The following is a 27,286-nucleotide window of genomic DNA, read 5'->3' as shown; positions in this document are numbered from 1 at the left end:
GCGCCATGGTTGAGCCTCACTCATGTAGACTCTTTCCTAGCTTTGCGACAGACTTGAGGAACGCAGGAAATGGCGTCATTCCCGAGTCCGACAGTGTGTGTCTTCATTGAAGAGGTTTCCCCATCTACAAAAACCGGACGGAGATGATGTCTCCAGGACCGGAAGGAGATTCGGAAGTGTCTCACATAGGAACCAAACGGTTGAAGGCAAGATCAACGAACCCCGCAAGCGCAGCTATATCCGGCTCCGACGAGAATAAGCAATGCTTTGTGGTAGTCCGAAAGACAGTGTCTCACACGCAGGATATTGATATTCTTGGTCCGCAAACAACGGCCGGCTCGACAGTTCTCTACTCGGAGGGCTTCTTGCTCATCATGTCGCGATCTGTGCCACGGTCCGAAGGGTTGATCGGCCCGGTTCTGCCAGGCGTTATGCTTAATTCTTCTTGCCCCGCCCAACGCCAGTCCTACGCATGGCTAATTCGTGGGAGGAAACTTTGCTTGCGGCAAGAGAATAGTATCGAATCCTTTGAGCCTCTTTTGAGGCGCCATGTCCAAATTATATCACCGAGCTACAAGCTCGTTTCCGCTTTCGACATATCCCCCTGATTACGTGCATGAAGCTTGTGCGAGGAAAGATAAGCTCAAGGATTGACGGTTGAATGACCCTCGCCTCCTCGGAATCACGGATAGAGGGTGGAGAGAGAAGCGGCCAGACTCGGTTCGACCTGGTGAGTTGGCTAATTTAGAAGTGTATCTGATGATCAAGATGAATCGATGCGCCTAAGATCGGTGTATCGAGGTACCTTAGCTACCGAGACTGCAAGCAAAACGTGAATTTTGGAAACTCATCAGTGGGGAGGTCGGTGTCCTGGATCTTTGTGGCAAGCTTGATTGAGGAAAATTTTTTTGAACGCTCTTCATATGCACAACAGAGCATTCTGACTCCTGAGAGACGAGGCAGCAGCAGTGACACATGCCCGGAGAATTGCTCCGGACCGCAAGGAGCATGGCGGGCAGGCTCCTGCGAACGCGCTGAATTATAGGAAAGGCCATTCCTGCTCTTTCAGAATGTCTAGCCTCTCATTAAAAAAATCTGTTCCTCTACACAGCATCTGGTGTGCCCTGAAGACTTCGCATGGTGTCTCATCATCTCGCGAGCCACGTTGGGAATGTGGGTTGAAGAGACCATTTGTCGCTGAAAAATTGCACATTATCTTCTTTCAACCACTGCCTTTACCAGACAGCGTCGCGCATCAGCTTTCTATAAGAGATACTGGCAAGTTGTGTCCGTGTAAGTGAACATCGAGGTTATGCAAACTGACCGCGATAGGACTCCGAGGGCTCGTAACCCCAGATCAGTCCATCAAGCAACACTCGCGTGCATACCCGGCGGGAACGAGAAGACAGCTAGCCCAAATGATGTTGATCGTCAAGGCCTCTGTTCGCGCGGGAGTCATCTGCAATGCTCATTGCTAAAGGAGAGCTCGGGTTGGCAAGGAATTAAACCTTAGGCCACCCCCATCGATCTTAGTCAACGGGAGAACACAGCAAGCTTTCTGAATTAACCATGACAAGCTTTTGAATCATTTACGACAAGAGACCATGTGCGGCCCCATCAAGGCCGACACACTACCCTGCCTCCCTCGCAACTGGGTGCTGACCCAGCAGGCCTCAGTCTTGAAGGATTCACCTCAAAGCGCCAAGCAACATGTTGCCCATTTTCAGGGTGTGATGTTCAAGTCGAGAGAACATTAGAAACATGAGCAGTAGACGTGGTAGACCGCGAACAAGCCCTCAGAACTGCAACTTGTGATTGCAAGTACCATCCTCATGGTCGATATGAATACTCCTGGAGAGATCGGTGGAGTGCTTTGGAGTGAGGCTCGTGAGACAAACCCGCTTGTAACGCAATACATGGTATGCCATGCGTACTGGTCAAAGACAGACAAAATTGAGGGTAGCTGAAAGTGCTCAAGCAAGTCTATGAGCCCATCGGAACATCCCATGTAAAAGGGTTCAAGAGGCCGTTGAGGGGAGCGATGGCGAAGCGAGAAACAAAGTCAGTCAGCCGGCAGGTTGGAATAACCTTACTTTCCAATCGACCGATCCCTCGCATCTAACTCGCTACTCCTCAGAACGAATTCACCACTCACAATCCTTCTTCCCCTGTTCGATCACTTCAGCGGACCCTGCCGCACACACCTCAGCCACCACCCATATTAGTTATGGCGCCGTCCACCAATCGATGGTCACACCCATCATACTTGACGAAACTCTGTGTCCCACCCAGCCACACTCGCAACCTCATACTGCTCAGCCACGCCTACGTCACCGCCCTCACAACGAGCTCTTGGCATACAACACCACACAGCACAAGCGACCCTTCCAGCCAAGTTTCCAAGGGTGATACCATTGTGTCACTGGTGCAATTCAAGAAAAGGTTGGGGAAGAAAAGCAAGCCAAAGGGGGAAGGGAGACGAAGGCCGGGTGTGGTCTGCTGCCCCTTCGTCACTGGTTCGTACGTGGAGGGAACCGACGTCTAACTAGGTATTTAATACAAGCCCGTTCCTTCTTGGCCGCTCAACCATAGTCCGTGATCCATATCAACCACACAAAACACAAGCTCTCCACTGCGAATAACTTCGACAAGAAGCACAAGGTATATTGACACTCCTCAAGTGGCAAACCAGCGGTCTGCGCACCCTCGGACCTTGGACTGATAATCTCTGCAGCAATTTCACACCTACACAACCTCCTACAAAGTACCAAACAATCATCATGCCCTTCTTCTACTCCAAGCCCATCGGCGGCCGCAACTTCGGCACCTCCGTCCACGCAGACCGCCACGGCGTCCACCGCGGTCCCTGGCGCATGCGCATCGGCCGCTTCAACTGCTTCCGATAGAGTCGACGCCACTCTCACGGCGTAAAGGTGTCGGTGCGATGAGCCTTCGGACAGCAATGTCGAGAATTTCGTCCTCGCTCTAGTCCTCTCCGCGTCTTCCAGGATACGACCTGAGTTGTCATCAGAATGAGACGACCAACTGAACAAAGCCCCATTCAACGCCTTTTTTCTATTCTTATTCCTCTTTTCAACTGTCACGAGATCATGGATACCAGGAGTCTGTATTTGCGTTTATGACGGTTTTGACGACGGGAAAGCGAGCGTTTCCTGTCATTCTGTCCTTATTGAGTTTGTCTTGCGCTGCGATCACAAATGGAGATTGATCGTTTTGCGGATGGGTGGAATGATGCAATGCATACCTAGATAATACATTACTTCTTCACAACCTATTGTTAATCAGTGAGTTGTTGTGATATGCATCTGGTGTAATTAGTAGTCAGACCGTTTCCTTGGTGCTTGTCAGTCCAAAGTGTACCAGTTAATCTGGTGCTGTTTATGGCAGGCAAGCTCGAGGGCAAAGCTTATGTCGTCATGGCTTAGTAGGCACCCCCGCGTCTACTTATCGTCCGGCGAGTTTGACTGTGGAAATGGATGGCGGGAACGGCGGTTGAGCCGATGGTCAGACCTGCCACGGGGAAACGATTGACGACTAGACGACATATTAGTTAGGCCGGTGAGGCAAACTTAGGTTAGGAACAATTCTCCTAAGTGAAGGTAATGCAGATGACCAAGCAGACAGAACGACTTAGCCGGCAAGAACAGCCGGACAGCAAAATAAGCACATGGAACGTCACTGGTGCAGAGTACAATACAGGGGCCAAAGGGGTTGGTGATATTCTCGAATTACCGAGCATATAAAGGATCCTGTTTTCCATCCCACCCAACGCCTTATTCTTGTCAATCGACGGTAGTAGTAAGAAACACACGCCTGAGTGAACGTCAAGTCGTTGAATTTTGCTGCGGTTGTTTTTTTGTATTTCCTAGCACAACGGTACGAGCCATGCCAAGCCGCCAGCCCTGAATCATCGCAGAAACCGTTTCCGATGCATTCCCGTTCCCTGGATATGAGAGCACAACGCAAGTAACCAGGCGATGAAAACCGAACCCCCTCGCCCCGAACAGCTGGTTTTTCCTCTACGCAACCCACTGTGAGAAAACTTTTTACATCTTCTTCTTCGCTTAGACCTCGGTGGTGACCTTGGCCTTGGGGTTCGTGACCTTGACACCGAGCTGCTTGGCGCGGCCGATGATGTCGATGCGCTTTCTCGAGGAGACGTTGTGGGCGATCCTGTAGTGAGTCTGTCAGCTGGCTGTGTTTTCCATCGGAAAGATGCCCTTCGCTCGGCTTCTCGGTCGGAGCTGGTAGGCGGGTGTGGGGTGGTACGCACTCGGCAGCGTAGGTGCGGTTGTGCATCAGCAGAAGGTTGACGTCGTTGACGTTGCTGACGAGGAAGGCCTTGTGGCCGGAGGGCATCATGTACTTGGTCTTCTTGTTGGAGCCGAAGCCGATCTGGAGTGCAGGAATGCCAGGTTAGCAGCTGTAACCCTGGGTCTCTAGAACCATTTCCATCCCGAAATTCGCTCCTCTTCTTGTTGATGTCTATTTTCGAACCCAAGTCCAAATCCAGCAGGGAGGTGTCTCGACGTACCGAGGGCATGGCAGTGTTACCCCTGAAGCGACGGCGGACGCGGTTGTCGATACCCTTGGGCTTGCGCCATGATCGATCAACGCGCATAAAGCGGTCGCTCTGGTGGCGGTTGAAGAGCTTCGTGCCTGTTCAAAATAACACCCGTCAATCCTCTCGTTTCCAATCCAAAGTTCTCGTTCGGTTGTAATCATCGTCGAGGTTGTCGGGTACGCGGAGTCGTAGAGGGGTGCTGTGTCCTTGGGGAAGGAAAAAACATACGCTTCTTCACGATAGGAACGTGCTTCTTTGCGGCGACCATCTTTATGAAACCAAATGTCAGTAATTGAATCACAATACCGACAGCATGTCGATGAAGGATGCCGTAGCAATCAAATCTCACCTTGACGGCTGTTCCTGGCTATTGGGTTAGTCGGGGCGGGTGTACGTCGTCAAATTCGGGCTTCAAGGCGATCGTGAAATTTGGGTGACCACCATTTCGAATCGCACTGGACGTGGGCTCTTTCCGAAGCCCTAAGATTTTGTTGGTCACGTGTGGGCCGCCTAGCGGGGGAAGAAAAAAAATGCAGGAGCGGAGACCTGCTACTGGCCCAACAGGTCGCGCTAGCGGAAGGGACTCTTTTCGGTCTGCAGCCAATGCAATTGGCCTACCTACGCAACGGAACTCCAAAAAAAAAAAATAGGTATCGAGGAGAGCACGGACCAACTGTGGTACAGTTGACGAGGCGGCATGTCTTGCATCGATCTCCCACGTCTCTGGAAACACCATTGTTCAAGAGAAAAAACAAATACCAAATCCAGCAAAAGAAATTTCCCACACCGAGGTTCGAACTCGGGACTCTCCGGATGTCATTGGAAACATGAAAGCGGAGTATACTAACCACTATACTATATGGGATGTGGTTGTTGTTTGATGACAGGGGAGAGCACTAAGCTGAACATAGACGCCTAGCGGGGCAGACAAAGCCCATTACAGCAGAACTAGAAGCGGTTTGTGCTTTCCATGAGTCACCACTGTTCGCTATACGACTGCACCATGGTTGAGAAGCGATATAGCAACCGTGTATTACGGGTTGCCTTTCATTCATGAGGGGGATGATGCCCAAACAACCAAGCAAAACTCCTCTCCAGTTCCCACGTCTATGCTCACCCCCCCACACCGTCCGGGTCGTCATGTCTGTCATGAGCTTCAGGGCATCAAGCCCAAGACTCTGTCCTCTAAAATCTCTATCCACCTCAACACCTCTTACTGAGGCTGGCACTGAGGCTGGCCATCTTCTTCATCTTCGTCTTCCCATTCGCCACCGAAACGCGGGTCTCCCGAGTTGGCGCCCATCTGTAGACATTTATGTTAGCACCAGGTATCTGATGATGAAACGATTAGTGAAGACTTACCGAATCCAGGCTATCCACCTCTTCGTACTCAACCTCATCGACCTCCTCGGCTGTGATGGGGGGAGGAGGGGGAGGAAGGAGCTTGTTCAGAGCATCGTACTCCTTATCATCCTTCAACCAGCCATCCTCAGGGAACTCAACATTGACAATCAGGTACAAGTCACCCTTCTCTTCGCCACGCTTCTGAGGCATACCCTCGCCAGCGACCTTGAGGATATCACCAGGGCGGAGGATTTCGCCGCGCTGTCTTTCCATATGAATACCGCGGCCGTCAAGGTGCGTCAACACAACACGGGAAAAGCCACCGAGAGCCTCAGCAAGAGAGACATTCAGCTCGGCAGAGAGATCGTTGCCGATGCGAGTGAACTCGTCGTGGGGCTCCTCGGCCAAGTGGAAAACAATGTCTCCGGGGGTCTGGTCTGGGAACTGGTCCGCCTCGCCCTCCAACACGATCCTCTCTCCATTCTGGGAACCTCTGGGAATGTAAATCTCGAGGACCTTGGTCTCGGAAGTAGTGCGCTTGCCCTTGCACTTCTTGCAGCGGTCCTTCTCCTTGCAGAAGTTTCCGGATCCCTCGCAACGATCGCAAATAACGGTCTCTTTGCGGACCATACCCGGTCCGACCTGGCGGAAGGCCTCTGCCATACCGGCGCCTCTGCACTTCTCGCACTGCTGGGGCTTGACGTTTGCCTTGGCGCCGGATCCCTTGCAGGTGCCGCAGACAACCTGCTTGTTTGCGGAGAACTTGACAGTCTTGCCCTTGTACAACTCCTCGAGCGTGACCTTGTACGGCTGGTCCTCATCGGGACCGCGACGCGGTCTTCTGGGACCGGCACCAGGGCCACCGGGGCCGCCCATGCCCATACCGAACATTTGTGACAGAATGTCGTTCAAGTCGACCTCGACGCCGCCGGGACCGCCGGGGCCGCCTCGCGAGGGGTCGAATGCGGCCATGCCGTGGGTGTCGTAGAGGTGGCGCTTGTCCTCATCTTTAAGGATTTCGTAGGCCTGGCTGACAGCCTTGAACTTGGCTTCCGACTCCTCTCTGCGTTCCTCGGGGACTTTGTCGGGGTGGTGAAGAAGGGCGGCCTGTGCAAGACGGGTGTGTCAGTAAGGAGTGTTGCCGCTGGCGTGTGATTGTAGTTGTCGTTGCGACCAAGGAGAGGGGTTACGAACCTTTCGGTATGCCTTCTTGATCTGATCCTGCGAAGCATCCTTATCAATACCGAGGAGCTCTGGAAAATGCGTCAGATGTGATCCACTGCGAAAAAAGTACCCCTGGGCTCCATAGGCAGAGTCTTACCGTAGAGATCAATATCTTCCTCCCCCGCCATGCTCGGTCCACCACTGTCCATGATTGAAGCTTCTTCGAAGGGCACTCGGGCAAGTCTTGCTCGAGATTCGGCCTTCAGAGGAGTGATTTGCAGTTGTGAGAAGGGTGGGATGTGGAGTAGAATTGAAAATATTTTGTCTGGAGTACGGTGTACCTGCCGGTAGCAGGCCTTTGTTTGGCGGGGTACCCAGCATGCCCGCACCTCAGTGCCTTGCTAGGCGTGCGGCTGCTTTGCAGGTTCACAGCGCTACGGGTAACCTGCTGAGAGCGCGCGGCAGATGGTTGTTGGCAGTCGGCGGGGGTAAGGTACCTTGTACACTACCTAGGTACGGTATAAAGGTGAGCAGCCCGGGCCCCAGTCTCCTTCCCCAGCCGCCTATCCGCCTGCACCTGTTCATCAGCAACCTCCACTGCTTTCCAGGTTTTAGAAGGCGGTGTCCAGCTGCTTGCCTACCTAATTATCTAAGGTAGGTTCCTCGAGACCTACCGCATTTCCTTGGATCCGCTGGATCGTTGAGTACTGGCTTGGTTGCCAAGGCACCTCAATACTTGCCGAGACTAAATATACTTATGACTGGGACTCTCACCAACTGAGACGGAGTTCACCAGTCATTGAACAGGTTTAGTATATTGTTGCATTGTATGACGAACCCGATTTGCATACCCAGCCCTTATGTGAACAATAACACTTTGTTGGGCTTTCACAAGCAAGTCAATATGATCGGCGTCAACCCGAGGCTACCGAATCGCAGACTCCAGAGGGACTGAGAGGACTGAGCTCACTCATCGCAAATAAGTGCCTCATCAAACTCTGCCTCTACAGCTCACCTCTGTTCGCTATACTCCTCAGACGGGCACTCGGACAAACTGCTCAAAGTGATATGTACGTTGTCATCCGAAGAGTCTGTGAAACCTAGCGACAGTTCGAGATTCTTGGGATGAATATCGCCCACTCTGTTCTTATTTCACCATACCTTAGTTCCAATGAAGCATGTTCTTGAAGGAACATCATGGTCGATTGATTTTCGTGTTTGTCTACGAAAACAGAGTGGAATTGGTGGAGGAATACAGAGTGAACCCTCTCTCATGGTTAGGTTATGAATAGAACTGAAGATACGCAGAAGCCACTGTCGTATAAGTCATTATCTCGCTTGATGCATATCTCTCAACTGCGCCACACGTGGCTGAATCTCATCGACAAATTTCACCCTTCGATCAGTTCATCCATCAACCGCTAAACACATGAAGGCAACTTGAACAAATGTCTTCATCATGCCATTGATAGCCCTGAGATCCCAGGGCCGGCCCCTCTTCCAGCGCTCGTTCGTTGCATGCCGCGCGGGCTCGCACCTGAGATGGTGCTCGTCCGCAAAGAGTAGTGGCAGTGGCAGCAGCGGCTTCCAGGCGTTGAGGAAGAAGCTCCCGCCCCTGGCCGACAAGAAGCTCCACGGGCTGCCCGATAAACCGGCCAGGACGCGGTTCGCCCCCTCGCCCACGGGATATCTCCATCTGGGATCGTTGAGGACTGCACTTTTCAACTGGCTCATTGCCCGCGCCACCGGCGGTCAGTTCATTATCCGGGTTGAGGATACGGACCGGGTACGTTAAAAGCTGCTGTTGAGTAAGATCAAGGAACCATCCGCTAACGTCACAAAAACAAAAAAGACTCGCATCGTCGATGATGCCGTTCAGCGTCTCCTAGCAGACCTGAGATGGGCGGAGCTAAACTGGGATGAAGGCCCTGATGTTGGGGGACCATACGGACCTTATGAACAAGTACTTGACTCTCCTGCCTCCCCTGAACAGTGGCACACCGATCTAACACCTCGATTTAGTCAAAACGTCTGGATTACTACAAAAAGTACATTGCCGAGCTTCTGGACGCGGGAAAAGCCTACCGCTGCTTCTGCACGGCTCACGACCTCGAGCGCCACAAGCAACAGTCCCTAGACGAGGGCGGCTCGGCGCACTACCCGGGCACCTGCCGGAGCCTCCCGCCGTCCCAGGCCGAGCGGCGCGCCGCCAACGGCGAGACGCACGTCGTGCGCTTCCACAGCGAGGGCCGCCCTTCCTTCGTGGACAAGGTGTACGGCAACTACCAGAAGAACGAGGACGAGGACGACTTCATCCTCGTCAAGAGCGACGGGTACCCGACGTACCACTTCGCCAACGTCGTCGACGATCACCTCATGGAGATTACCCACGTCATCCGCGGTGCTGTCCGTCCCACCCCCCCCCCCCTTCTCTTATCCCTAAAAATCCTACCGATTCTTTCTTAGATAACCCTTCCAGACGTTTAACTGTAGCTCACACCAGATAACAGGAATGGCTTATCTCCACGCCAAAGCACATTGCTCTCTACGACGCCTTCAAATGGGAAGCCCCGACGTTCGCCCACGCCGGCCTCCTCTGCGCCCAGAACGGCGAGAAGCTCAGCAAGCGTAACCACGACATTGACATCTCTTCGTATCGTGACAAGGGCATCCTCCCCTCCGCACTCAACAACTGGCTTGCGCTGCTGGGCTGGAGCATGAACGAGAAGGATCTCGCAAAGGGGGGCGAGGTATTCTACACCACGAGCGACCTGGCCGAGAAGGTAAGAATCCATCATTCCATATCGACCCTCCCCTCGTTGCATCACTTTTTTTTTGGCTTTGCGAGTCAATGAACACCCACTTACACACTGCGAATAGTTCTCCCTGAGATTCACAAAGGGCAACATCAAGACCAACCCGGACAAGCTTGCCGTCTTCCAGCGCAAACACCTAACCCACCGCCTCCGCGAAGAGAACCCCGACGAAGAGCTCCTAAAACAGGCCCTCCTCCCGCCGACAACCAAGCTCCTCGAGCACATCTCCTCTCTCCTCCAGTCTTCTCCTCCTCCTTCCATCGAGGCCGAGACGCATCCTCCATCCGCCTCCACCTCCACCACAAACACAGTCCTCACCTCCCCAACAAACCAAAAACACTTCTTCCTAACAAAAGACTTCACAACCCTTACCCCCCTCCTCGCCTCCCCCTCAACATCTCCATCCCACCTCCTCGACATCTACCGCACCCTAGCCCTCGACTCCCCCATAGACCCAGTCGACCTCGTCCACGAACACCCCTCCCTCTTCCTCCGTCCCTCCCCGCAATCCTACGCCCGCTCCCTCGAGAACCTCTCCCTCCCAGACACCACCGCGCCGCCCCACGCCCTCCTCCAGGACCTCCACGCCTCCCTCCGCGACGTCCACGAGCTCGACTGGAACCCGGACAGGCTCCAGGCCGCCGTCAACGATTTCGCCAGCCGCAACGCCGACTCGGTCGACCCCGAGAAGCCCGCCAAGCCCGTCAACAAGGCCACCTACGCGCTGCTGCGGCTCGTGCTCACGGGCGACCACAACCGCGGCGCCAAGCCTGCCAAGCTGCAGCTCGCGCTCTTGGGCCGGGCCGAGACGATGGCTAGGTTCGAGCTCTGCCTCGAGCAGTGAGAGAGAATGGCAATGCCTATTTACCTAGTGAAAGAATAGAATATGGTGGGTGGGGACCTTCTCGCTCCCAAAAGGGGCAGCAAACAGGGGCAATCTTCAGCAATCGGAGAGATTCCTCCATTCCCATGCTTGGACTGTGTGCACCAAAGGATCCTTTTAAACTTTCTCTGCCAGGGTAGGAGAATAGAAGTGCTTCCTCCTATTGTGGGGGAGGGGAGTCTGGGGTTTTGGTCGTTGCGCGCCGCGGGGAAGCTTAAATCCCCAAGTCTATACGATTCTGGCATGACTGTGGTTTTGTACGATATATGCGTGTGTTGATAGAGAGTGTGTGTGGGTGTGTACTGCGCGGCTGTTTCGTCTGGAAGTAATATTTTCTGCCCGTCCTAGGCTTTAAATCGAAAAAGAAAGATTACCATACCTGCTGGTTTTGTTGTCCATGCTCAAAGCTTCGCGAATCAGGTGCTCGACCCAACTCTACTATGTCCACGTGAGCTGGCCCGATTGGATCTGGCCATGGACTGTACAGTCCGAAAGGGTTGACATCATTGGCGATTGATACGCATAGGGAGAGTGTCACGCAGTATAGAGAGGTACGTCGTGAGCAATTTGAGCTCATTTGCATCTACTTCACGTAACCCCTTTACGTAGATGATGATATTCACCACCCTCTTCCCTGAGTCCCAGAGCTTCACGGAAGCTTACAGTCACACGAGGTCGTTCACATATATACAGAAGTAATGAGCAATGATAGTTGCATTAAGGTTGGTGTTGCAGGCCTCTCAACGATCTCGTAGATGATGGACAGGATCTCGTAACACGACAGTGTAGATGAGGTAGAAATTATATCGGAAAAGGAGAGATGGTAAACCGTAGGGGAATACAAAAGTGTCATCACCACACCAATTGCCTCCGAACTGTTCCGTTTTCTAAACAATGCAACGCTATGATCATGTCGTTCGCGGCCGTGGGGGTGCCATTGAGCCAGCTCTGCTTGGCTCTGTCTCTCGAACTGTCCTCCTCTTTTACTTTCCGCCGTTTTAGACGCCCTGTCTACAACCAATCCATCCGTAAATGCAGCAAAAAATAATATGAAAGGTGTTTACTAGATGAAGGAAAGGTTGCAGAGCTCAGGGCGAGCAGATTGTTGGTCATTACGTCGTCACAGGCTTGGTTGGGGTATAATCGTCTACATAATTTCTTGGACCCAGATCTATACGTTCAGTTAGTCATACATCCTGATGATAGTGCAATTGTTCTGGGTGATGCTTACCTCCATCTTGCCGATGTCCTGCCTCGTTTTCCTTGCTTGGCTCTTGACGCTCATGATCGCCATGTCCAAGTCATCTTGGTCACCCATGGTAATCATGTCGCCATTCGGCACATCTTCGTCGCGGATCTTGATCTTGAATCTTCGTCGAAGACCAAACTTCTCACGGATGCGGTCAACAAAGTCGGGAAACTCGACTGCTGCGCCCACCATGATGTATCGAACATCATCGGCGTGCACCTTGACACGGATCTTACGGACTTCAGGTCTCCTTGAACCGCCGCGAGAGGACATTGAGTTCGTGCCTGGACGTCTGTTGTTGGAAACCATCTCGAAGTCACCCTCATCAAAGGAGCCGTAGTCGGAGCCATCATCTTCCTCGTCCATGTATCGCTGGGGCTGGCGGCGGGAGGCTTGGCGGCTGGTTCTTGTACTGTTGCCACCACCACCACCGCTCTGGTACATGTCGTAAAGCTCATCAGGGTAGGCGTCCTCGGCATCTTCGTCAGCAGGCCGGCCGCGCATCTGCAAGTCGCGTCTCGAATATCCTCTGCTAGGAGTTGCCGACCGTGACTCGGATCTCATCATGGGCGGAGGTCCTCTACGGTCGTTGGGGCTGCTCGTCTTTTGGTACCGTTCGTTGGGCCTGGAGTTCTCGATGTTCAACTTCGCCAGCATCGGCTTGGGTCCATTACGGACGGATTGTCCACGAGACATGGCACCGGTATTGTTGGCCTCGACCTGGTCCGGGGGAGGGGTAGGGGGGAAGACACCGCGGCCGTTGGGCGGCTCAGACTGTTGTCTTCTAGAGGCCAGGCCAGGTTTGACTAGGTTGGTTGCAGCGAAGGAAATATTGTCAGCTGGTCTGTCGTCCTTGACGTCGTTCTTGCCGGCCTGTAAATCAAGAATTCTGTGATTAGCAAATGGATTCCCATAAAAGCTGATTGGAATGGGAACCGATCTGCCTACATTCTTGATCTCGGACCCGGCAAAGCCTGTGAAGGCGTTCGCGCGATCGGAGGCGGCGACTAGCCTAGCCTTTCCAAGGTAGTCCTTTGTCTTGAGGTTGCGAACCTTTGCTTCGTTCGGTCGGTACACAACACCGACGGGGATCGAGAAAACAGTGTATCCCTTGAGAAATTGTGAGCACTGTACACAGTTCAACTCGGCGTCTTCCTTACCTCTGCCTCCTCACGGATCGCCTCATCGATAACGTTGTGGTCCTCTACCACCTTCTCCTTGACAGCGTACGATAGATCCTGCATACCAGCATCTTTCTGTTGCAGGTAGATGTAGCAGAGACCTCTGTTGAAGAGCACCTCGCAAGAGTAGAGCTTGAAGAGCAGACCCAATTGGGCGTAGTCGATCATGGTGTTTCCTCGCAGGTAGAGAAGAGTGTCATTGAAGTTGGCCAATGCCTCTTCGAAATCGCCGAGCAGGAAATTTGAGACGCCTTGCTGGAAGTAGGCGACAGCGAGGTACTGGTCGAGCTTGATTGCTCGTTGGTAACATTCGACCTGGTGTTTCCACGTTAGTGCCAAGACCTCGGTGTTAGGTTCGGAGACGACGCACAGCTTTCTCGTGCTCTCCCAAAGTGGCGTGAATAACACCCATGTTGAAGAGAATTTTTGATGTGTCGGAGATCCTCTCAAAATCCTTGAGGGCCTCATCGAATTCATTGTTGTCGTACCGGCCCAAGGCCGACACCCACGTTTCTATTTCCTGTAATAAGAGACAGTTGTGGTCAGTAACATGTTCAACGGTCTACCCATTTCGGGTTGTCGGGTGTTGCAGGTTGGGCGACTGCTGATCGCTCTCTCCGACGCTGGCACGTACCTGCTTCAATGACATTTTGTCGCCAGGCCAGAATTATCAAAATACCAAATCCAAAGCGCGAGCCGAGGAATTGCGCAAGCAGACGATTGCTGCTGCGGTCGAAAGATCGTTAACGGACAGGATTCAAGGGAGAAAACGGTATCGTGGGGAACTGCGATGCGGACGTGGACAATGGTGGCTGAAGACAACGACGACGACGACGACTGCTGCAGGAAAGAAAGCCAAAAAAGCGACCCAGACCTGAACAGCAACAACAAAGTGCGCCGCGGGCGGCTAGAGAGGGTCCTCAGGGCTTATTTAGGGAGATGGCTGGCGGTCTGTCGACCGTGCGGTGCTCGGCGCCACTGAAATGACGGTTGGAGTGTTACCCCCGCTTCCAATGAGCCAGAAGCTGCAAATGGGGTACGCTTCGGACTTGGGCGACAAGCTGGAGATCTTGGCGCGTGGCGGGTACACCAGGGATCGATACCTGGCCCCGTCTGGCGATTTGCCGAAAGCTTCTGCAAGAACCGCCGATGCGATGGCGGGGAGGAGACAGAAGCGAAAAAGAGGGTTTATCCAACTGTAGGATAAACTCGACGTTGTAACTTGATAAAGTTGCTCTTTTCTCGTTCCTGGCCAGCAGAAGCAGATGCCAAAAGTAGGATGGTGTTTCGGGTTTGTGTACGTTGTGCGTCGAAAGACGGATTAAGTTGTCGGGGGGAGGATGGGATGGCCCTTTTTGGCTGTGTGTCCTGGTTCCTGTGGAGGTGGTGGTGGGTGGATGGACGAGGCCGCAGTAATATGTATGTAAGTCGGACTAGGCGCCAAAATGGGGGGGGGGGGGATCCGAAGCCAGTCCGTCCTGTATTATCAAAGTCTGGGCTCTCTTCCTGTTCAGTCCTACTATTTCGAGAACGAGACCAAGACCAAAGAATCCGTGCTCTTCCTTATCTGCCTGCTTGTGACGGCGAAGACTGTGACTGTGTTGCGTATGTGCGTGTGCCGAGGGCGAGGTGACCAGAGGTGACCAGATACCAAAGACTGCCTAAGCCTGCGTCGTTCGGCGCGGGTCCTCTCTCGGGTTAGAATCGTGCGTTAATTAGAGTCGGAACCTCGGACGGTCGTTCGACTGTGGGAAGCTTGCGTGTGAGTTGCGGGTCAGAAAGGACAGTCTCGAGGTCGGTTTGTCTTCGCTTCGCGAGTTCCAACTTTGGGAACAGATGTGGGAAGCAAGTGTGATGTGGACAAGAATAAAAGTGATGAAATGACCAGACTTGCAGCCGGGCTCGAGGAAAGGAATGGGAATGAATGGATGGAGGACGAAAAGCCAGCGCCTACAGAAAGGAGGGTAGAGAAAATAGAGTCGAGTCGGTGCTTGCAGCGAGGGACCAAGGGGGACTTGACTGGTTGGGTTGTGGGCCGCGAGACTGGGTGTATATCATGCAAGGTGCTCATCAGTGATTGATATTCCAACTCGATTCTCAGTCAGGAAACGCTCAGGATGCCTGTGCTCCGGTGCTCGTCCAGTTGCGAGTCGCAGGGGGATCCAAGGGGGTTGTTCTTCTTCCTGGCCGAGTATCGACACTGGAAGGGGGGGTGTAGAGAGCAGAGGGCCCGGAACAAGTGGCTTGGGCAGCTCGGTGGACGAAGGGGGCGTGTATCTTGTTGCAACAGAATTCCGGGTGTCTTTTGGTCGGCTTTCGCACGCCCAGCCTGGGTTTGGGGGAGAGACGAATTGTGCAACCGATCTTGGCCATTACAGGATCTGCCTCGGTGACAAAACGTGAACTTGTGTTCGAGGTGAGTACAGACTGTACAGGATGGATACAGCCTTCCAGAGGCATATGGAGTACAGAGCACACAGTTGTGACTTGTGAGATAGCTCGGCGCCAAAGAGATCATCTCCCGTCTGTCGACTTTTCCCAAGACGTCGTCCCAGAACACTTTAAGCAGCCACGCAGATCCTTCTTTGGATATTCGACAAGGTATTTCGTTCGGCGGGAGGAAACAAACTTGTCTAAATTGAGTGATAGAATCAAGTGTTTTCTCTCGAAATCGAACCACTTTGCATATCTCGTCGCCAGATGCTGGGTTGTGAATATGCTGGACATCGAACGTTGGGTTGGGATCCCCTCGGGCCCTCTGTGCCTCGTCTTGGAGGAGCCACCCCTAGTTTGTCTGGGCATTCCATCCGACGTCCGTTCCGGGGGGGTGTAAGAGAGCCTGGGCAGTGAGTGATGGGCGAGGAGGAAGCCGGAGTCCATGTCATGGCGTCGCGGGTCAGATCGCATACTGCGTATCTTGCGGTAGGCTTGACAAGGGAGTGGCTGTTTTGGACTGTCTGCTTCTCCTGATCCTCCAGGGAGGGACGCTGACGACGATTGACTCTTCTCAGTGTCCCCTCTCCTGTCCTCATTGTGTGCGTGGCAGCTGGACAAGAGGCAGCGGTCCCTTAACGGTAATGCACTAATGCCGGGTATCGCAGGCATCGTGCAACCACTGCGAATCAGGGCCTGTCGCTTCCCATGCACGAAGCGTTCCAGCGAATGCGAGCTGTGCCTGATTGGCCCCCAGGAATACGGGTCGTGGGCCGGACCTTTGAGCCACTAAGTTGCCAGGGGCCAAGGGCGCGTAGAAGAGTGACTAACGCCGCCTTGATCACAGTTGTAAGTCGTGCTTCTCTTAGCCCCTACTACTGTACAGTAGGTACTCCGTAGTGAACCGTGACTGCAACCCGCAGCTTGCAGCTGTATCACGCCTCGTGGCTGAATATGGAGATGCTGCAGAGGTGATTGCAACTGCAAGGCCGTCCGATCTCGTTCAATCACCGGGGTTTTCTTCTTAGTTGCTTTTGCGAACCCAGAGAAGAGGTTGAAAAGTGGATGAGGTGTAAGTGCTTGCAGGCCGCCATACTGGAAATGGTCTGCCAAACCAGTCCACTGGAGCTGGGAGAAATGACGTTGAACTGTTTAAAATAGCATCTTCCAAAAGTGCCGTTCTTTGCAGAGTGCATATGGGAGAAGTTAAGCGCCGGTGATATTTTTCTGATTGGGCTGACCCGGTGAACTGGCAACGTTGGCCGCCTCGGTGCGGGTGACATGTCGCCAGTTGGGCAGCCCGACCCGTCCGGACGTTTCCAACCAAAGTTTCTCCGTCCGTCAGATGGGTGCTTCATCCTTCATCAACCAAAGCCCAGGTCGAGCAGATGGGCGTCCGTCAAATTGGTCAGCCCAGATCGAATCAAGGTGTCGCTATGAAGGAGGCGTGTAGGTCATATATCTGAGCACTAGGCGGTCGTTGTGGTATCACAATAGGTTGAACTCTGGAGATGGTGGGCTGTCTTTGGTCGACGAGGATCGGCAATGGAAACCGAAGGTTGGTGGTACAGAATCTAGAGACCCCTCAGCCCAAGTCAAGACATCTGCGAGACTGCGGCGCAGACACGTAGGTTCGGCAGTCCAGGCTGTAGGTATTGGTACCAGTCTAGGACGATGTTCCTGCATGGGGGGCTGCATCCCACAGAACTGGAATTTGCACAAGATGGAGGAGTGAGGTACCGCTCGGTTGATTCTGGCATATCATGAGGCCATCGTGGTGTGACGGGCTGTGTGAAGTCTCTCGCCAGTAGATTGGCCGGATGGCGGGGTTTGGCTCGAAGGAGGAGAAGAGACCGCCAAGGAAAGGTATAGGTTCGTCGGCAGGTTCTTCTCTATTGCCCTTTGTGGCGTCTCGTCTGGGGCATCGCTCATCCCATCCAGTCCTGGTTAGGATTTAGACAACCTTATCTGCAGCGGGTCCACAAGTGGTTCTAGCCGTCCATAGGACCGTCACTGACTGGCGAAGGCACTGGCGTCAATATCGGCAGTCGTGTCTGTGCAGTTGTCCAGAGTCGATGCTTAGCCTAGGTTAAATTCGCAATAGTTGATATCGTAAGATTTGTCGGATTAACAGGGAGGGAGAGAGTGCGTGTGAAAGAGAGTCGAGTCATCGCGAGGTTGAGGGATCAGGGCTACTCAGCAAGGACCAGGATGCGTCGAGGGGAGACTTGGCTTCAGCCGTCAACCTCTACATACAGTAGGTAGGGTCTAGGCATCCGATACTTGAAGGCTCAACAAGCTCAGCCACACGTCGTTGACGTTTGACTAAGAAAGTAGCGTACCTGCCTCGCCTGTGTCCCGTCGGAAGCCACTGCCATCTTAACCCAGCATCCATGCCAGGCGTTCCTTCCTCCCGCCCATCAAAAAGAGGCACGTTGTCCAAGTACGTATCTTGCCAAGAGGAACGTGATCTTGTCGAGGTCGTCCTGGGGAAGGAACAGATAACCTAAGGCAGGTTCTTTACAATCGAGAGTCAAGTCCAGAATCTACTCAACTCTCGCTCTCTCTCTCCTTCCAATACCTAAGGTACCTAGAAATGATGTAAGACAGCGGGGACAACTTACAAGCAACGGCAAGCACGAGCCAGGACCCACGCAGCTTCTTCCAAAAAGAACGAAAAAAGAACAAAATGTGGCCTCGCTAGAATGACTTGCATCGCCAGTGACAAGAAGATCCCTTCTCAGGGCAACCCAAAGACCGAAGCCGAAAAGATGCTTTCCAAGGAACCCCCCAACTACGCACCGCCCTATCGTTATTAGACAGCAAGGTACTCCGGACATCACTGCGTAAGGTACTTCGTACCCGTGGGCTGTAGGATACGGAAAGACACCGTGACACCCAGCAAAACCATCTCCAACTCTAATTATCCCTGCCAGTCCCAAGTCTCAAGAGTCTGCGAAACTCGCTTGTCCTTCAGGCTGTTTTGGAAGTCCCGTGCTGGCGTCCCCACTGACGTGCTGTCTACCTCATGTGCAAGGGGCGCACACTCTTCTTCTTCTCTATCCGTACCTACCTTACACTATCGTGACGTGCCTGGCTATCATACCAAGTCATGGTAGGGTAGGTATCTATACGGAGTAGTAGGTACGGATAGGTATGGATTCGTTCGTACTCGAAGGATCAACACACACACCTGCCAAGGTACCTTGATCTGGGTAAAGGCAGCTTCTGCTGTAACGTTGGCGCAGCTAGGGCAATGTCACTCTCCACATACCTTTGGGTGTGGAACGACTTGCGACTCTGCCCAGACCACCAGCCACTTCGCCGCATGAACCAGACGTCAAGCCTGTGAACTTCACCTTGTTTTACCACGCAGCATCCGGCCGGGTTTGAGGGGTTCCCTCAGTCATCGAGCCGTAGGCCATGCGTCTCCCGTCTGCTGGGCTACCAAGTAGTCTTCTGTCTAGGCGCCAACTGTCTAGGTCTGCCCCTCGCTCTTGATACGCAATAATTCGCCTCAACCACATCTCGTCTTGGCCCCAAGGTAAGCCAAGGTGACTCGACACGATGCACTCAACACACGGACAGGACCGCGCCATGGATCGCAGACAGTGGCACCCATAACGCTCCGCTCCGAGTTGCTGCTCGCTCGCCCATCAACCTTCCACTCCCCTATTTTTCCTTCTCTTCCCAAGTGTCACAAGTCTGGGCATCCCTTTGAACGGATGAATCCACCCGTGACGCGGCAAGATCTACGTTGCCCCCGTCGTTCAATGCGAACCTCCGCGGTCCGAAGCCCGCAAATGCAAATCTCGAGAGGGAGCTCCGGCAGGCACTTGTCATGTTCACCACCAAACATTGCCCACGGGTCGAGACTCAGCTGTTCCTCGACTCTTGTTTCCTGAATTAGCCTCCTCGTCAAACACGTTTGCATCATAAACGTCGATACACTTTGGCGCAGTGGCTTCTTTGTGGCTCTCAAGCAGCCCAACTGACTTAACCTTCTGTCATTATCAGCCTAGACATGTCGTCAACGAACACTTCAACTCCCCTGCCGCCTCCGCCCCGTATCTTTGGGGCTGCCTTACTCAATCTGCAATCTGCACGTAAAGAGTACAGACCACCGCTTCTCGCATCCGATTTCGAGCTTGCCTACCACCTACCTAAGCTAGTTTCAAACTCGGCCATCTTCTCCACCCATCGACCCCTTTGCACGTATATGTCGGTCACTTCAAGTTCCCACTGGCACTGCAGCATCAGCCTCCTTGTGTAATGCCATCTGCGTACACGCCCTTACTACGGATAGTGGGCCTTATCACGGCAAGGCGGTCCCGGCGCCCCTGCGATCCAGCAAAATAAGGTAGCGCCTCTGGTCCCTGTTCAACTACAACGCGTATTCGTCTCATCTACCACCTGTCACCTACGCTCCGCCTCCTTCCGGTCTTCGATCGGTGGGGGGAATCTCCCGGAACCGTCGTCAGTGTTTCTTCTAACATGATCTGCATCAAGCCCGACGCTGAAGCCATGTCTGTTGGTCTCCTCCTCTGGCATAGGCCTCTCTCTCCGTTCCCAGGGAACAGAGGCTCCATCTCTTTTGCTGGCCCCGCTGTCCCATCTGTCCCATCGCCCAGAGACGATCAAGAACTCGGCGGAAAATTCTGACCGAGACAAGCCTTGGGAAGCTTGGCATACAGAGGTTAACTTACACGAGCCTGTGACAACGGATGGAAACCCGCAACCTTAGCGAGACCCCAGAGTCCAAGGTAAGTGCCCCCATCCCGCAACTCCAGGTCCGCGAATCTGTCTACCTAACCGAGAGTCCTTGAACCTCATCCTTGGGGTGGGCAGTATGCCAAGGCATTGGAGAGGCTCAGCCTCAGTGTCAAACCCGACCATGGTGCGGTTCTTTGGACTCCTCACACCATAACCACAACAACCCCTGGCATCTTGCCTGTCAGTGTTCTGGAAGCCGTGGCCATCGACCTTGACCTGAGGTAGCAGATGCAGTCCAAAAATCTACGTTCATCGCAAAAATCGTACGATATTGTTTATGGTGGCTGCCACTCCACGTGTGGCTATTGGTGATCATCATAAAGCCTATCCGGCTCATCGACCGAGCTTCCCTGGCAAGAAACACATTGAAAATCTCTCGTTGATTTCATGATCATTCTTTATACATCATCTGATGGCTTCCCGCGAAGTCTACCTACAGCATACCCTTCTCAACCTCGTCCTTTCTCTCCTCCCACAGCGTCTTGCCGGTGCATGAACAGACCGTCTTATCATTGTCCCACACGCCGGCACTCCTGGCAATCACGCCGACTAACGTGTCTGGGTCATTTTTCAACGCCCCTGCAGACTCATCTTGTCTCGAGACGACCATGGCATGGCCAATAACTTCCCAGATTTGAAAGGGTTTGTCGAGATAGGCGCTGCCTCTGCCATCCTTGTCGACGTTGAAGACACCCAAGAAGCCCTTGGCGGCGGCGGCGTCTTGACTGCCTCCCGACCAGACAGGGCCCGTCGATGATGCGCCCTCTGCCAGGTTACCGTACTCACGGATTGTAGCTCGGTATGACCCGGGGGCAACGCCGCGTAGCGTCATGTCGATCAGAGTTGTAGTCGGGGAGACCTGCACCATTCTAGCCAGGCCCCTGACCTCTCGGTCTCGCTGCTCATTCAACTTTGAAGGCGCATCATCTGCATGGTAAAAAGACTCGAGGATGCTCACAGCCGCGCCTAAGGGACGTGGTGAGTCAGCGGTCAGATGAAGTCCGGTGTTCCCAGGTGAGCGAGTTTAAACGACGACGATGAAAACCCAAAACTTGACCCCATCTGCCGACACCAGTGCCGGTGTGACAAGACAAGTTGGGTGGTATCAGGAAACAACTTAATGTCCGCCAAGGGGTTACAGGAAATGCGGACAGAAAAGTTGGACTTGGACGACAAGAGCACAAAAGCCAAGGAGAGAAAGAAGAGACTTCAGTTGACCTACTGTTTGATCCTCCCGAGCCTCGCAAGATGGCGTCCCTCCCCGTGGCTTGGATGGCGTCAACAATTGTTGATGGTGCGGCTGCAAAACGTCGCCAAGAGTGTTAGCGGCAGGTACATTCTTTTCTTTTTTCCAAACGGTAAAGCGTTCAATTTTTTGAGTCTATCCATCCCCCATGACAGGTTTGTAAGGCAGCGAATACAATCTTGAGAGGATCACCACGATGGCGCTGTCAAACCGGCAAGCTTGGGAAGCCTCAAAGCATCGTGTATGTGGGACGCACAACAGCATGGGTGTAAGACAGGGAAGGGGGCGTGTGTGTGTGTGTGTGTGTGTGTGTGTGTGTGTGTGTGTGTGGATGGAGGAGGGATCAACAGCCATGAGCCGCAAGAAGGATGAAAGTGAAAAAGGGAAAAGAAAAGAAAAGGAAAAAAAAGCTTTCAGAGTTTGCGGCAGAAGACAACGTACCTGTGCCCTCGACAGAAAGCAATTGGTCCTTGAGATTGGCCTCGACCTTGGTGATACCCCCGAGCTTGTACAACGAGTCTGAAACGTCCTTGACGCAGCTGTCACATGTCATGGGTACGGCGAAAACGGTCTAGTGTTGGATTTTCAGACGTTTCATTAGCCATTTGATTCAGTTGAGCAATTACACCCCCATTGCTGTATTGTAGACTTGGGTATACTTGAACAGGTGGAAAAGGGCAATGGGTAGTAAATGGGCAAAGGATGAAGCCCGTGTATGTGCGTGCGGAAGAGGAATGGACCCTCATACGCACATGTCCCTCTACCCGGATTGCGTGCGTCTCGACGGGACGGTACTGACGGACGACGGAGCGAGCGAGCGAGAATGAAGGAACAAGACTTTGTCTCCTCGGCCAGGTCCCGTGTCCGTGACGGAGACTTGAGGGGCGGGTGGACTGCCTGACTGACTGACTGGACTTGCCGGGCAAAGCGGAAAGAGAGGACCAGACTGGAGAACAGGCATAGAGGGAAAGAGAGAGAAACGGTATTGAGAACTCACCTGAAAAGGATATGAGACGGTCATGGTGAAGGGTCGTCTGCTTGGCTGCAGCGGGCTTCGTAGCAGAGAGCGGTAGTTGTGGATGAAGTCGGGGAGGCAGTAGAGCATGCTCTGTCCTTGTAGGACCCTTTGTTGTTTGTGCTGTTGTTGAGATGAGAAAAAAGTGAGGTCAGGTTGTAAACTCCGGTAGTTTCCCGTTCCTAAAATAAAGAGAGATGGATGGAGTTTGTCGTTCTCGGGGAAAAAAGAGCCCCAGGGAATGTTGGTGTGTCGCGGGTTTACTTCGTGACCATCCCACTTTGACAAAATGCCCAAAGTTTTCAAGTGGTATTGCTCATAGATATGGTTATGATGCTGTTGAATTGCGTACCAACAACCTATGGGATGACTGTGCCGGCATATGCGGGTTTAATACCCATGGTCCATCGTGGAGTAAAGTTGTCTGTGAATATGGGCTTGCTTTGAAATCGTGCTGCTGCCCCTCCTCTCCCACTCGCGGCCAGCGGACAGCGAGCACGGCGCAATTGGATCGCATCGCCTCATTGCTTTCCGTCGTCTTCTGCCCCGCCATGGGAACGCTTGGGCCAGTTTTTGGAGAGCATCGGCCCCAAAGTCGGCGCTTGGTCTCTGCAGCTGGAAGCAGCCCCAACAGCTGGCACCATCTGGTAGCTCGAAAGCAGCTTTCGTTCCATCACCGAACTGATGGGATCTTATCATTATCATCACGTGAGAACGCTCCCGGCTCCAAAATTTTGGGAGAAGCTCAGGGTCAGGCTGTTGAATGGAGATCGCCAACGACGCCCAAGAACGCGTGACGACTACATTCCTTTTCCGAGATCCGACGACGACGCTTTATCGCTGGCTTGCCCGCTGCAAGAACTGTCCTATTGACCGATTCGGTCCGCGCATACCAGAAACGAGCGTCAAAGTCGGCTGAGGCGGCCAGCCCCAGAACACACATTTCAAGATGTCGCAAACCATTGGCCTAGTAAGCTTTCCCCCTTTCACAGCCTCCCCAATCAAATATACCTCTCTCCATGCTCCCGAGAGCTATCGTAACGACCATATAGCTAACCCAGTTGCTCAACTCTCCAGACGCGCCTCTCCTACTCCCGAGTATGGCACCAAATCTCCGCCTCGGCTCCCCACGAGATCCTCTCGACCCAGCCGGGCGTCACCCCGCCCTCGCTGGGCCGCCTGGCCAGCCGCATCGCCGTGTTGCTGATGGGCAAGCACAAGCCGACCTGGGACCCTTCGACGGACTGCGGCGACTACGTGGTGGTGACGGACTGCGCGGCGCTGCACGTGACGGGACGCAAGAAGTGGCAGAAGACGTACTACCGACACAACACCCGCCCCGGTAGCCTGCGACAGGTGACGATGGACGTGCTGATGGAGAAGCACGGCGGCGCCGAGGTGCTGCGTAAGGCGGTGAGCGGCATGTTGCCCAAGAATAGGCTGCGGGAGAAGAGGCTTGCGAGGCTTAAGGCTTTCGAGGGGGAGGCGCATCCGTATAAGCAGAATGTTATTCGGTTTGGGGATGTTCCTGTGGGAAAGACTGGGTGGGAGGAGCAGGTTAAGGCGATCCGGGAGGCGGATTCGCAGAGGATATGAGAGGGGTTTTGCTGTTGACTCTCCATAAGGTGCGACGGTTGTAAAGGGGTGATGGAGGGGGAAGGGACGAGCGAGGTGTAAAGTAAAGCCGTCTTGAGTCGGCGTGTATATTCTGTACGAATACGGGCATTCTCAAAAACTTTGAAGTCAAATGACCCTCTACAATGTGGCAGTGTTTCTCATCGAGTGCTGGACTATGTGTGTCATTGATACATATGATCTGGCTTTTGGGATTGGGATCTCTGCCTGACATGCGTAATGCGATCCCCTGGAAACCCCTGAGGCTTTCGAAAGACATCGTACCTGTTGGAACTGATGTCGAGAATGTTGCGAGCTGAGCATCGACAGTCTACGATGTCTCGATATAGGCGAGGGGAAGAGGAGTGCCGGTTGAAAAGGAGCAAGGAAGGCTAGGTGCGGTATCAGGGAACCTACTAATATCTTTTTTATAGACAGGCGTGTTTCGTCAAGGGTGATAATGGCAGCAGTATGAAGATGTGATCCATCAAGTTTTTACCTACGTTCACGTTGCCTTTGATTTCGAATAGTAGTGTCTGGAATCACTCCTGAGCTCTGCTGCCAAGAGACACAGGTATTGCTTCCTTATCCAATACTTTGAATACATACATCTGAGTTTGTAAGTTATTGTCACTTTTACAAATTGTCTCCTGATTGGAGTCAATTGCCAAGTCTTTCTTAAATATCGCAATACGTGTGAAAGCTTGATGGATACGCTAACGGCCTTTTACTATTGTTCAGCTTAAAGAAAAGAGGAAAACGCTCCTCACGACATCTGTCTCAAATGAATCTAAATATCAAGCAGCAGTTCGAGTATATGTGTCATTTGCGGGACAGGTCGTAGAATGGGGAACACCATTGAGAAGCACCGCGCCCTTTCCGGAAACCCGTACATGGTATCATGGGTGGCTTCGTCAAAGCTCTCCGTCTTGCCCATATTCTAAGATCAGTTCCAAAGCCAAACGCCGGTATCACTCGAGTCACAGGAATTCTCTCAAGGACAATAAATTTGATGGGTTATCATATTCTTAGTCATTGCTCATTATTACTATAAAAGAACACCCGACCAGGCTTGACCAGGTCATGGACGCCGGTAAATGCAAGTGGCGAATCTCACTAGATTCTCATAGGAAAGCATCTTCTCTCATCCTCAGTCTACAACCCCTTATCTCACTCACTCGACCCACAGGCCAACTCACCCAAAGCTCGCGCCTACAACTTGGCGGTTTCGGGCTTGCGGGCAACCTCGCACTTGATGAGGCCGTTGGGACCAGACTGCGGCGCGTAGACCTCGGCGTCCTTGCCCGTGTTCTTGAGCCCCTTGTGCCAGCTGAGGTCGATCTCAAAGTAGTGCTTGTTGGGCAGGGAGTAGGTGGCGGTCAGGGTCTCGGGTACGGCGGCGAGGATCTGCTCGCACATCTTGTACATTGTGTTTTGCACGCTGGCGCTCTCGTCCTCGGCAAAGGTCTTCATGGTGATGTCGCGGGCGGCGCGCCACGCGGGGTCGAATTTGGGCACGGCGGCGCGGACGGCGGCCAGGTCTGGGAACTTCCAGGTCCAGGCGGCGTCGACATCGGTGGACAGGATGCGGTCCCAGGTCTCGGGGAGGGTGGTGTACTCGTCGCGGACGAAGCCGTGGAAGGCGGAGCCGGTGGACTTCAGGACGGTGAGCTTCTGGATGGCGCTGGTGAGGGCGATGCCGTCCTTGCGGGAGATGCGGGCCTCGACGTTGCGGGTCTCCTCGCCGTCGCGGAAGAAGGAGTGCGGGTGCGGCTTGCCGTCGACGGTCATGCGGGTCCAGCGGTGCTGGATGATTTTGACGTTGGCTGTGTGGATGTGGGCGTAGGTTTCGAGGAAGTGGGCGCCGAGGATGGAGGCGAAGAGCTCCGGGGGGTTGACGGGGTTCTCCTTGGCCTTGATGTAGGTGGTGTTCTTGATGGAGTCGGTGGCGACGACGACGCTGTTGTCGGCGACTGTGTACGAGGTCTCGATCTCGCCCTCGAGGAGGCAGCAGACAGTCATCTCGGTGACGGTCTGGACGTTGCCGTTCTTCTCGACCTTGTAGACGCGGACGTTGTCCTTGCCGTAGCGGGCGGAGGCGAGGTAGGCTGCCATTGTGAATGTGTGTGTGTGTGTGTGTTCGTGTGTGGCTTTGCGAGGGTTGAGAATGGGAAAGCGAACAAAAAGTAGGGCGTTTGGGGTATCACGGATGAGATTGCTGGTATCGCAAAGACGAGATAAGATGAGATGTCGTTGTGAGATGAGGGTCGAGGATGAGAGCAAGGTGCTAAGTGGTTCAAGCTCAAGAGAGACTGCAAGCAAGCACTGATAAGGAGGTGGTTGTTGGTTGATGATGAGACAGAGGACAAGGGCAAGGTCACAAGAGAAGAGGCCAGAGGGGGGACGATAGGTTTTATATCAACATCCAAGAGAAGAAATTGGTTGAGGTTCTCGCTCTCAGATTAGCTTCGTTGGACGTCACCCACCACAGAGACAAGAGCCGGGCCGGAGATACACCAGCAAGCAGCACAGATAGCGTAGTCGCGTCTTGAATCGGCACGCAATGTTTGCGCTGTGCAAGCATGAAAGCTTCTGCTTGTGTTGGGTGCTGGGATGTACGTACTGTGTAAGGGTGGCCCCGCGGGTCGGGGGTAGGTAGGTAAGGGCCCAATGGCCTGGCCGAACTGGCCCGATCGCTTGATAGGGTCCGGCTGCCGTGGGGTAGAATGGTCTTATTGGAGCTGGGTGGATCCCCCGGAGCCCGCCGATGCCCTTTGGACGCTGGGCAGGCAAGTCGCCGCATGCAGCCGCTGTCTCCCTACGGCTGTCTGCGCCAGGGCGGGACCGACGAGAGACGCTCTGGGCCGTACATGCTATTTGGTAAGGCGAGGTACCTCAGCTCCACGAAGCAAACGCCTCTAGCCTCTAGGGCTCTGGAAAAAAAGAAGAAACAAGACGAGAGGCGGCAAGTTCTGCCGTGACT

General features: G+C 53.6%; 9 protein-coding genes across 9 annotated transcripts; 3 read left to right on the top strand and 6 right to left on the bottom strand.

Moving 5' to 3' along the window:
* Positions 1-1,604: 1,604 nt before the first annotated feature.
* On the top strand, positions 1,605-2,906 carry CPAR01_13629 (uncharacterized protein; the record flags this gene model as incomplete). Its single annotated transcript, XM_060497881.1, has 4 exons — positions 1,605-1,730; positions 1,782-1,919; positions 2,138-2,520; positions 2,735-2,906. The coding sequence occupies 4 exons, from the start codon at positions 1,605-1,607 to the stop codon at positions 2,904-2,906; spliced, it is 819 nt and encodes a 272-aa protein (XP_060343349.1).
* Positions 2,907-4,085: 1,179 nt separating this feature from the next.
* Positions 4,086-4,853, bottom strand: CPAR01_13628 (60S ribosomal protein L32; the record flags this gene model as incomplete). The annotated part of the gene is made up of 4 exons (XM_060497880.1): positions 4,086-4,194; positions 4,295-4,416; positions 4,556-4,680; positions 4,814-4,853. The coding sequence occupies 4 exons, from the start codon at positions 4,851-4,853 to the stop codon at positions 4,086-4,088; spliced, it is 396 nt and encodes a 131-aa protein (XP_060343348.1).
* Positions 4,854-5,798: 945 nt separating this feature from the next.
* Positions 5,799-7,302, bottom strand: CPAR01_13627 (DnaJ domain-containing protein; the record flags this gene model as incomplete). Its single annotated transcript, XM_060497879.1, has 4 exons — positions 5,799-5,888; positions 5,948-7,036; positions 7,124-7,182; positions 7,251-7,302. The coding sequence occupies 4 exons, from the start codon at positions 7,300-7,302 to the stop codon at positions 5,799-5,801; spliced, it is 1,290 nt and encodes a 429-aa protein (XP_060343347.1).
* Positions 7,303-8,552: 1,250 nt separating this feature from the next.
* CPAR01_13626 (tRNA synthetase class I) lies at positions 8,553-10,753 on the top strand (the record flags this gene model as incomplete). Its single annotated transcript, XM_060497878.1, has 5 exons — positions 8,553-8,879; positions 8,946-9,056; positions 9,116-9,499; positions 9,604-9,876; positions 9,974-10,753. The coding sequence occupies 5 exons, from the start codon at positions 8,553-8,555 to the stop codon at positions 10,751-10,753; spliced, it is 1,875 nt and encodes a 624-aa protein (XP_060343346.1).
* Positions 10,754-11,939: 1,186 nt separating this feature from the next.
* On the bottom strand, positions 11,940-13,871 carry CPAR01_13625 (tetratricopeptide; the record flags this gene model as incomplete). The annotated part of the gene is made up of 6 exons (XM_060497877.1): positions 11,940-11,963; positions 12,024-12,914; positions 12,990-13,151; positions 13,202-13,537; positions 13,593-13,742; positions 13,857-13,871. The coding sequence occupies 6 exons, from the start codon at positions 13,869-13,871 to the stop codon at positions 11,940-11,942; spliced, it is 1,578 nt and encodes a 525-aa protein (XP_060343345.1).
* A 1,452-nt stretch (positions 13,872-15,323) lies between these two features.
* CPAR01_13624 (uncharacterized protein) lies at positions 15,324-15,740 on the bottom strand (the record flags this gene model as incomplete). The annotated part of the gene is made up of 1 exon (XM_060497876.1): positions 15,324-15,740. The coding sequence occupies one exon, from the start codon at positions 15,738-15,740 to the stop codon at positions 15,324-15,326; it is 417 nt and encodes a 138-aa protein (XP_060343344.1).
* Positions 15,741-20,861: 5,121 nt separating this feature from the next.
* Positions 20,862-22,779, bottom strand: CPAR01_13623 (heavy-metal-associated domain-containing protein; the record flags this gene model as incomplete). The annotated part of the gene is made up of 4 exons (XM_060497875.1): positions 20,862-21,394; positions 21,651-21,728; positions 22,116-22,245; positions 22,672-22,779. 4 exons carry the CDS (start codon positions 22,777-22,779, stop codon positions 20,862-20,864), a joined length of 849 nt encoding a protein of 282 aa, XP_060343343.1.
* An 859-nt stretch (positions 22,780-23,638) lies between these two features.
* On the top strand, positions 23,639-24,285 carry CPAR01_13622 (50S ribosomal protein L13; the record flags this gene model as incomplete). Its single annotated transcript, XM_060497874.1, has 2 exons — positions 23,639-23,659; positions 23,767-24,285. 2 exons carry the CDS (start codon positions 23,639-23,641, stop codon positions 24,283-24,285), a joined length of 540 nt encoding a protein of 179 aa, XP_060343342.1.
* Positions 24,286-25,515: 1,230 nt separating this feature from the next.
* Positions 25,516-26,418, bottom strand: CPAR01_13621 (uricase; the record flags this gene model as incomplete). Its single annotated transcript, XM_060497873.1, has 1 exon — positions 25,516-26,418. One exon carries the CDS (start codon positions 26,416-26,418, stop codon positions 25,516-25,518), a length of 903 nt encoding a protein of 300 aa, XP_060343341.1.
* Between the last annotated feature and the right edge of the window lie 868 nt (positions 26,419-27,286).

Source organism: Colletotrichum paranaense, assembly GCF_030867605.1.
Source record: "Colletotrichum paranaense strain IMI 384185 chromosome Unknown Scaffold_13.1, whole genome shotgun sequence".
NCBI classification, from domain to species: domain Eukaryota; kingdom Fungi; phylum Ascomycota; class Sordariomycetes; order Glomerellales; family Glomerellaceae; genus Colletotrichum; species Colletotrichum paranaense.
This window is presented reverse-complemented; position numbering and strand designations above follow the sequence as displayed.